We start from the raw sequence: 10,431 nt of genomic DNA, 5'->3' as shown, positions 1-10,431 counted from the left end.
GTCCCCCTAAGTCTCAAGCATTTGCCCAGGTTTATATGGTGATGAGGATGCCCCCTGTATGTGTCCATATGTATTACAGGATTAATATACCTACATAGTGATAGGATATATACTGTAGTCTAATATTTAGGCTGGTTGCTTAAATGAAGTGATGCAGATCCAGGAGGCCATTGAGCGCCCTGAATGTAACATCTGTGTCAAGTGTGTTATCTCTTAACCTTTGGTCACAACTGACACACCTACATCTGTACTTTATACTGAACTTTGATTAAATTTTATTTCCTTCTTCTCTACAATGGCGTCTGCTGACTTGCGTGACGAGCTGAACTGCTCCATCTGCCTGAGCCTCTATACAGATCCCGTATCCCTGAGATGTGGACACAACTTCTGCCGCTCGTGTATTGTGAGTGCGCTGGATGCACAGGAGGCAGCTGGAGTGTATTCCTGTCCTGACTGCAGAGAAGAATCCCCGCAGCGTCCGACCCTGGAGAAGAACAGGAAGCTGGCGAATATAGTGGAGCGTTTCTTATCTCGTCCGCCTGATATGGAGAGCAGAATCTTCTGTACTTACTGTATAAAGTCTCCTGTCCCGGCTGTGAGGACATGTCTGCTCTGTAAGGCTTCATTCTGTGAAGAGCACTTACCTAGACACAGTAAGTCACCAGAACATACTCTAGTTGGACCCACTGTTACCCTGGAGGAGAGAAAATGCTCCACACACCATGAGGCCCTGAAATACTATTGTCCTGTAGATGGCGCCTGCATCTGTGTGTCCTGCTGGGTGGCCGGAGATCACAAGGGACATGATGTGCAGCTACTGGATGTGGCCTGCGAGAAGGAGAAAGAGAAGCTCAAAACTGTCTTAGAGGAGCTGAAGTCTGAGAGAGAAGAAGCTGGAAGAAGAGTCCAGAATCTAAAGGATCATGAGACAAAACAAAGAGAGACATCAGCCGCACTCACTGAGAGAGTCTCTGGTCTGTTCACTGATATCAGGGAGAAGCTGGATGGTCTGGAAAAGAGAATCCAGGATGAGATTACCGGACAGCAGGATCAGGTGTCACTCTCAGTGTCTGATCTGGTCAGACAGGTGGAGCTACACAAGGATGAGCTGACCAAAAAGATTACTCAACTTGAGGGATTATGTAATATCTCTGATCCATCGATCTTACTACAAGAAGATTGTGGTGACATCAGTGGTAGGAGCTGTGATGTCATCAGTGAGGTAGGAGATACCCAGTGTCTGGATGAAGATGTAGTCTCACTGCTATTACACAGCGGACTGTTATACTTTGCCGATAGTCTGATTGATATGAAGATAAAAAGAAAGTTCTCAGTGATGGAAAAGTCTAACATCTTACTGGATATAGACACGGCTAATAATAACATTATTATATCAGAGGATCTCAGATCGGCTTCTTATACCGCTACATCACAGAACAGACCTGCTGGGTCCAAGAGGTTCACATCTCGTCATGTGTTCAGTTCCCGCAGCTTCTCCTCCGGGAGACATTACTGGGAGGTGGATGTGAGTCAGGCGGAGAGATGGCTGATAGGAGTGGCTGGGGAAAGTCTGGAGAGGAAGTGGGTGGGTAACAAATCTTTTATTGGTTATAATAACAAGTCTTGGGCTCTATCTGTGAATGGTGGTTTTAGAGCAAGTCACAACAATGTTGAGCAGCATGTGGTATCGGACTCTCCTGTGCAGACTGTCGGCATCTATCTGGATTATGAGGTCGGACGTCTGTCCTTCTACCAGCTGTGTGACCCCATCAGACACTTACACACCTTCACCGCCTCCTTTACCGAGCCGCTTTATGCCGCCTTCTATCTGTATGCAGATTCGAGCATCAGAATTATGAAATAATTACAACTAAATGACGACTCAAAAGCCTTAAAGTGAAACTTTTTACAATTGTTAAATTTTTTGGTCTAAAATTTTGAGCTGATTTTTTTTTTTTGCATATCTTTCCAGTGATTTTCTGATGCAGAGCGAGGAATCCCCCACAGACACAGATGTAAATGATATAATTATATCTACCTGCAACGACAGCTAGGGGGAGCTGTCTGCATAATGTCTTATAACTGACTGCACATGCCTGAAGGGGTGGAGCCCCGAGACGTTGCTGTGTTTGGCAGGGATGTGTGTTTTACTCCGCTGCCTCTGACATGATCCCCGGCTTGTTATGGAAGACTTGGTGCCCTTGGGTGACATGCAGGTATGATGTTATATAAACCAAACCAGCTAATGAGTCCCAGCGGCCGGCGATCCTGCCTGCTTGTAATTACAGGTGCTGGCCGCTCACATCCCTGACAGACAGCGGATCCCACTGGTCAGTGCTTGTAATTACAGGTGCCGGCCGCTCACATCCCTGACAGACGGTGGATCCCAGTGGTCAGTGCTTGTAATTACAGGTGCCGGCCGCTCACATCCCTGACAGATGGCGGATCCCACTGGTCAGTGTTTGTAATTGCAGGTGCTGGCTGCTCACATCCCTGACAGATGGCGGATCCCAGTGGCCAGTGCTTGTAATTACAGGTGCCGGCCGCTCACATCCCTGACAGATGGCGGATTCCAGTGGTCAGTGCTTGTAATTACAGGTGCCGTCTGCTCACATCCCTGACAGACGGTGGATCCCAGTGGCCAGTGCTTGTAATTACAGGTGCCGGCCGCTCACATCCCTGACAGATGGCGGATTCCAGTGGTCAGTGCTTGTAATTACAGGTGCCGGCTGCTCACATCCCTGACAACGGCGGATCCCAGTGGCCAGTGCTTGTAATTGCAGGTGCTGGCCACTCACATCCCTGACAGACAGCGAGTCCCAGTGGCCAGCGCTTGTAATTACAGGTGCCAGCCACTCACATCCTGACAGTTGGCGGATCCAAGTGGCCAGTGCTTGTAATTACAGGTGTGGGTCGCTCACATCCCTGACAGACGGCGGATCCCAGTGGCCAGTGCTTGTAATTACAGGCATTGGCCTCTCACATCCCTGACAGACAGTGGATCCCAGTGGCCAGCGCTTGTAATTACAGGTGCCGCCGCTCACATGCCTGACAGACGACAGATCCCAGTGGCCAGCGCTTGTAATTACAGGTGCCGGCCACTCACATCCCTGACAGACAGCGGATCCCAGTGGTCAGTGCTTGTAATTACAGGTGCCGGCCGCTCACATCCCTGACAGACGGCGGATCCCAGTGGTTAGTGCTTGCAATTACAGGTGCTGACCACTCACATCCCTGATAAATGGTGGATCCCTGTGGCTAGCGCTTGTAATTACAGGTGCCAACCGCTCACATACCTGACAGATGGCGGATCCCAGTGGTCAGTGCTTGTAATTACAGGTGCCGGCCGCTCACATCCCTGACAGATGGCGGATCCAAGTGGCCAGTGCTTGTAATTACAGGTGTTGGCTGCTCACATCCCTGACAGATGGCGGATCCAAGTGGCCAGTGCTTGTAATTACAGGTGTTGGTCGCTCACATCCCTGATAAACGGCGGATCCCAGTGGCCAGTGCTTGTAATTACAGATGCCGCCGCTCACATGCATGACAGACAGCAGATCCCAGGGGCCAGCGCTTGTAATTACAGGTGCCGGCCACTCACATCCCTGACAGATGGCGGATCCCAGTGGTCAGTGCTTGTAATTTCAGGTGCCGGCCGCTCACATCCCTGACAGATGGCGGATCCCAGTGGTTAGTGCTTGTAATTACAGGTGCCGACCGCTCACATCCCTGATAAATGGTGGATCCCTGTGGCCAGCGCTTGTAATTACAGGTGCCGACCAGTCACATCCCTGACAGATGGCGGATCCCAGTGGTCAGTGCTTGTAATTACAGGTGCCGGCCGCTCACATCCCTGACAGACGGCGGATCCCAGTGGTCAGTGCTTGTAATTACAGGTGCTGGCTGCTCACATCCCTGACAGATGGCGGATCCCAGTGGCCAGTGCTTGTAATTACAGGTGCCGGCCGCTCACATCCCTGACAGACAGCGGATCCCAGTGGCCAGTGCTTGTAATTACTGGTGCCGGACGCTCACATGCATGACAGACAGCGGATACCAGTGGCAAGTGCTTGTAATTACAGGTGCCGGACGCTCACATTCCTGACAGACGGCGGGTCCCAGTGGTCAGTGCTTGTAATTACAAGCAGACTCCGTAGACACAGAACATACCCCTCACTGCAGAACCTGCTCGTCAGACCAATGGGTTTTGGAACTACAGGAAGAAAATGAATAAAAAAATTTAATTTATGCAAAGTACAAAACTTTTGCGTAAAAATACATTGATTTATTTAAAAAAAAAAAATGAATGAAGGCATCCGGGGTCTTTATATCTGTTGTTGCAAGGAATTCAGTAAAACAGCTTTGTCTGCTATAATGATATATTACGCTATTAAACCCTTCAGCCTGGGCTCACACGGCCGTATGTGGAAATTATATATACATATATTTTTGTTTTCAAGATATATATATTTTCTTATATAGTATCACAAAACCCCTAAAATACATGTGGAATGGTTGTGATTGTACTGAGCCACAGAGCAGGATGTCATACCAGTTTGGCATCAGTGTGCACGCCGTAAAGTCCATACTCCCCCCCCCCCTCCATACAAGATGGCAGATTGCTTTCTTTTATTTCACTCCACTTAGACATTATTAGAAGTTCTTCAGTACATTAAAAAAACCGCTGAAAAATACAACTCCTGCCCCAAAAAACAGCCCTCACATATAGTGACGGAAAATTAAGAAAGTTATGATTTTTTTGAAAGTCGGGAGCAGAAAAGTCAAAAGAAATGAAAACAGGTAAAAAATTCTGGGCTTTTTTCCTTTGATTTTTCTGCTCCCGACTTTCAAAAAAATCAAAAGAAAAAAAGCCCAGAATTTTTTACCTGTTTACATTAACCTGTACCGCGCCGGCACACATGCTCAGTACAGATTATGAGGCGCTGTTGCTTGGCAATGACGCAGATCCTGCAACCTTTCCGCAATGATGATTGGAAGCCATCTGCACGGAAGCCGCAAAGAATCGCAGCATGCTACAATTTTCCTCCGTGAGCGGAAAATCGCAATCGATTTCCACTCCTGGGCAGGAAATCACGTTTTGTCATAGTATGCTATGGGCGATATTTGCTGTGGGATCCGGAGGCATACGCCCGCTCCAGATTCTGCAATGCAAATCAACCCGTGTGCAGGCGGCCTATATTGTACTAGTTGGGAATAGCTGATTAAAAAGTCCCTATATTTGTGTATACAGCTCTTGTGCAGACATGTGTTTCCATGGTAGCAGACAGTAAACGAACCATGTGTAGTCTGACCCTGCAGTCACTCCCCTCCATCTGTCTCTTCTTGCTGATGGATCTAACGTAGAGTAGCAATAATCAGAGGACAGATGGAAGGGAGTGACTGCAGGATCAGACCACACAGGGGGCTCTAAATGTCTGTTACCATGGAGATACATAGGTTTGTATAGGAGCTGTGCACACAAAACAACAGACTCTTAATCAAGATTTATTGTTTAGATGGTTTGGGGACAATAACAAATATTTTGTAGTGAAGGTGAAAACAGGATTTATTGTCTAACAGCTGAAATAATTTACAAAATGTACTTTATATTCTGAAATTTCAAGAAAATCTGATGATCCAGAACTGCAATAAAATGTGTCTCACAAGATGAGAAGTAGAACCAATGAGGAACTCTGGTCTAAAGAGATGAGTTATATAGATTTCTGTGTCCATCCGATAATCCAGAATATGTTCTCATCTGGTCCCGGATTGCAGGAATGTTATTATCTATATGCTATAATTACGGGGAGGCTTCAGCCGGATCTGACTGATGGATATCTACTTTGTATCATGTGATTACTTTTCTCCTTCACTGCTAATAAAAGATAAGACGCTGATCTGTCCGTTTGTTTCTGGAGACGACCAATGAAATCCGATCGCTGGAACTGCTGATGACCCTTCACGGAACTCCCCCTCATGTCAACAGTGAGTGACGGGACACGTGCAGAGATGTCACCCCAGAGCCCTTCACGGGGGGATATTAGAGCAGCGGGTTGTGACAAAATGGGAGTGGCCTTTCCAAGGGGTGTGGCTCATATAAAAGGCTGCAGACCCTACATTAATTTTAGACCTCAGACCAAACCCTTAAAGGGGTTCTCTGGGGACATAATATTCTGTTAAACCTCTCAGCCTGCAGTATTATAATAGATTACATACTCACCCTGCCATGCTTCCCCGCCGCTGCTGTCTCTCTGGTCCATGCTGAACTTCACTTCCTGAAGACAACCCAACACCAGGTCATGTAATCGCCGCAGCTATTCACCAGCTGAAAGGAGCCAGTGATTGGCTGCAGCAGTCACATGGCCCTCTTGCCGGGATCATAATCGGCGGTTCCATGCACTTGGTAGTGTAGAACAGCAGCGACCAGAGAGCTGGCTAGAGACGGCAGAGGAGCACGGAAGGGTGAGTATGTAATCTGTTATAATACTGCAAGCTGTGAGGTTTTACAGAATATTATGTCCTCAGAGAAAACCTCTAACTTTATTTATACCCAACATAACCCCCATAAATAGTATTCAGCCCCAGACCGGACTATATACTTACCGTCCTCGCTCTCGGCTCTTGTACAGCCCTGGGCACTACAGTACTGGGTCCTGACGCCGTCCAGTATCAAGATGTTGCCTCTGGATACTGGTTGGTGTCGGTGCCCAGTGCTGTAGTGCCAGGACCAAAATAAGGGGGAGTAAAAATACGGGCAGCTAATGGGCTAATCCAATACATAATGGCTGATATTATTTTCTGTTTTTGTTGTTTTGCTGCATCAGCGCCTATTTTTACCTCCCAACAACAGGGTGAAAATCATTTATTACAGGGGGACTGAGGGAGGCTGAAAATAGGGTGACTCTATGTAAAACCAGGTGAGTTGTCATGTCTGTGTGAGAGTCTAGGGTCGTCCCCAGTGATTCAGGGTGGACTGAATGCCTACGTCACTTCCTGCTCTGGTTGTATCAGGGGTTCCCTGGGTGGCTCTGTGTGTGGGGGTCGTGGTGGTCCGTGCAGGGGGTGGGATCTATCTGATGGCACTGTGTGTGTGAGGGTCACAGGGGTTCATGCAGGGGGTGGGATTTATCTGATGGCACTGTGTGTGTGGGGGTCATGGTGGTCCGTGCAGGGGGTGAGATTTATCTGATGGCACTGTGTGTGTGGGGGTCATGGTGGTCCGTGCAGGGGGTGGGATTTATCTGATGGCACTGTGTGTGTGGGGGTCATGGTGGTCCGTGCAGGGGGTGGTATTTATCTGATGGCATTGTGTGTGTGGGGGTCATGGTGGTCCGTGCAGGGGGTGGGATTTATCTGATGGCACTGTGTGTGTGGGGGTCATGGTGGTCCGTGCAGGGGGTGGGATTTATCTGATGGCACTGTGTGTGTGGGGGTCATGGTGGTCCGTGCAGGGGGTGGGATTTATCTGATGGCACTGTGTGTGTGGGGGTCACGGTGGTCCGTGCAAGGGGTGGGATTTATCTGATGGCACTGTGTGCCAAGGTCTCAGCATCAGGACGTTCTCAGTTGTGGCAATCCAGATGGTTTAGAGGACGGCAAGCTGCAGAAACGAGGAGAGGTAAGCCGCTGTAGGGTCTCATCCGGTGTCTGAATTTATTTAACAGGCTTTCACGCGGAATGGAATTGTCCGCAGGACGCAGCGCAGATTTTGTCACCTGGTGAGGATTTTGTTGCGTTTATATTGAATGTGTTCTGCAGAACATTTGCAGAATTTCGTGCCTTTTTTCCTGCAGACTTGAATTGCAGAATTCCATCTCCTGTAAACTAGAAATCCACAATAACAATTTCACAAAACATCGTTAAATCTGCAGCAGGAAGCTTTTCCACCTCGCAATCTAATCTCGCTGTATTAATAAGGACACAGATTTTAACAGGCGCAGAATTCAAGCCCCACAGGGTTAATATTGTGACGCAGAGAGGTCCATGTGGACTAATTCCACCCCAAGTGAAAGGTCCCTGAGGGGTCTCCTCTGGGTGTGAATTTAGGGGGTTTATTAGGTGGGGTTCACATGGGGTGGATTTGCTGCAGAATATCCATCCGGCATTTACAGTAGCAGCAGAGTGGATGAGATTGTGAAAACCTCATCCACAAACTGCGGAAATGCAGTGCGGAATTCAATTCCGCATTATGGCAATTTTATTGCCATTTATGCAGAATCCACCTCTTCTCTATGAGGGGGTGTATTTTGCATGGGAATTTGTGATAAAACCTGCATCAAATGGTGTGAGTTTGGAGTCAGGCTCTCCGCGCCTAATCTGCAACAGAATGCTCGTTGCGGACACTCCACTACAAATCAGCCCTGTGTGACCAGCCTTACTCATCTCGTAGTGATGCTGAGATATGTACCTTCGGTGTTGGCTTCGGATGTATGTGTGATGAGAGGAGCGGGGACAGAAACATATTGTACCCTGTTAACACTGAAATTACCCAGAGTCCCCCTAATCCATGAAGCTTAGGCGTTGGTGCAGTTTGCGTGGTGATGACATGTGCTGTATGTGTCCACATGTATTACAGGGTTAATATAACTTTGTAGTGATAGAATATAAATGGGGAACTTTATCGACCGGGTTTTGGCACCAAAAAGTCACACACTGATCTGTAGCTTATTTATGCAGGGCAGGCAAAATCAATCTACACGCTGCAGCTCTGACTGTCACCGGAGCTCCTGGCCGGCGTGTCTGTGCTCTGTCCTTAGCGGCGTAGCTGTGCTAGGTTGCGCGCCGCTTCTGTCTGACGTGTCCCGGCTGCTCAGTCCATGCTGCCGCCTCTCTGTTGCGTCACACCCACTGCCCCACTCACACTTTCTGTCCATGCGTCAAAGCCACAGATGCTCCTGGTGCCACAGTCCTCAGAATAGCACTTCGTGGATGAAACACTCCCCCAGCCAATCACAAGCTAGGGGCGTTAACATTTTTGACTCTGCTGTATTATGTCACCACCCCTAACTTCCGGTGGGGACATAATATAACAATACCTCTAATGCATCATGGTATAGATGTGAGACTGAAAGTAAAAACTCTCAGCATCAGATGGTGGCTGATAAGCATCAGACATGGGGCTGCACTGCATGGAAGTGACTGCAATACACAGAGGTAACCTCCAGAGTGTGATGGGTCATCAGTGAGGGGGGCAGGGATGAAGAAATGTGTTTTCACCAGAGTGGCCCTTGAAGATCAGCATTTCATATAAATGTCCCCCATAGTGTATTGTATAGGGGACATTTCAGACTCCGGCTTAGTATAATATCCCCTAGTGCAGCACAGACCCCGTCATGTATTCAGCGCTTCCCGGCACCTCCATGCACCTTCTTAGAAATGTAAGACACGTCCGACCTGCTGTACATTCCTGGCAGTTTCTGGCGTAAATTATACATAAAGCTGTCATGGTGGCCACGCCACCTCCTGACCAGCCCCACCCACTTCTTAGGAAACAGAAGCTAAAAAGTCACACATTTTTGTACAAATACCTACCAGAAACGGGCATAACACGCTTATGTTCCTCATAGACTGTTTGACTGATACAGACCCATGATGTGTAACATCATCTGTCATATGTTATCTCTTCACCTTTGGTCACATCTGACACAACTGCTTCTGTACTTTATACTGAACTTTGCTAAGAGTTTCTTTACTTCTCCTCCATGTTGGCGCCTGCTGACCTGTGGGACGAGCTGGACTGCTGCATCTGCCTGAGCCTCTATACAGATCCCATATCCCTGAGAGGTGGACACAACTGCAGAGTCCACAATGTGACTTCAGTCTGTCAGCGGGGCAAATTCACTTGCATCACAAGATGATTTGAAGGATCTGCACTGTATGAATGCTGCATGGATCTGCACAGCATTCAGAAGCTTGTTAAAGCGGTGCAGATTCCATCATGTGAATGAGATATAACACGTTACCAATATACAGATTTATATAGGTAGTCAGAAGACTGCGGCGTCCAACTAAACCAAAAACAATGCAATTGACAGACAGCAGGTAATGGAACTCCCCCCTCCGGTCCCTGGAGAGGATTTCGTCCCAGGACTACAGGGTTGCTTTAAAACAGTATGCAGTAAGCTCCCCCTAGTGGTGGCTGAAAAGAATCAGAATATTAACCCCAGGGTGTTTTGGGCCTACAGGACCAAATACTTTTTAGCGATTTTACTCATGTGGTTGCTTTACTGCCTTATCTTCTTTCTTTAGCTATAAAAAATTTTTCAGCTTTTTTTTTCTGTGACATATAGGGCTATTTTTTTGTATCTGTTTTCACTGACTGTTTTTCCTTTTATTAGCTTTATTAGAGAGAAAAAGCTAAAAAAAAGTATAGTTTTTAATTTACACTTAAAAAAAAAATAAATTAGCATATTTACGCTAAAATAAAGTATG

The 10,431-nt window shown here is 47.5% G+C and overlaps 1 protein-coding gene across 1 annotated transcript; it reads left to right on the top strand.

Moving 5' to 3' along the window:
- The first annotated feature begins 295 nt into the window (after positions 1–295).
- Positions 296–1,900, top strand: LOC136577635 (E3 ubiquitin-protein ligase TRIM7-like). Its single transcript, XM_066577546.1, has one exon. It carries the CDS (start codon positions 296–298, stop codon positions 1,862–1,864), a length of 1,569 nt encoding a protein of 522 aa, XP_066433643.1. The 3' UTR covers positions 1,865–1,900.
- The last annotated feature ends 8,531 nt before the right edge of the window (positions 1,901–10,431 follow it).

This window comes from Eleutherodactylus coqui, chromosome 8, assembly GCF_035609145.1.
Source record: "Eleutherodactylus coqui strain aEleCoq1 chromosome 8, aEleCoq1.hap1, whole genome shotgun sequence".
Taxonomy (NCBI): Eukaryota; Metazoa; Chordata; class Amphibia; order Anura; family Eleutherodactylidae; genus Eleutherodactylus; species Eleutherodactylus coqui.
The sequence above is the reverse complement of the archived record's forward strand: the minus strand, read 5'-3'. Positions and strand labels throughout refer to the sequence as shown.

Excerpts from the sequence above, each read along its gene's own strand:
- LOC136577635 (XM_066577546.1), top strand. The coding sequence starts at position 296 with ATGGCGTCTGCTGACTTGCGTGACGAGCTGAACTGCTCCATCTGCCTG.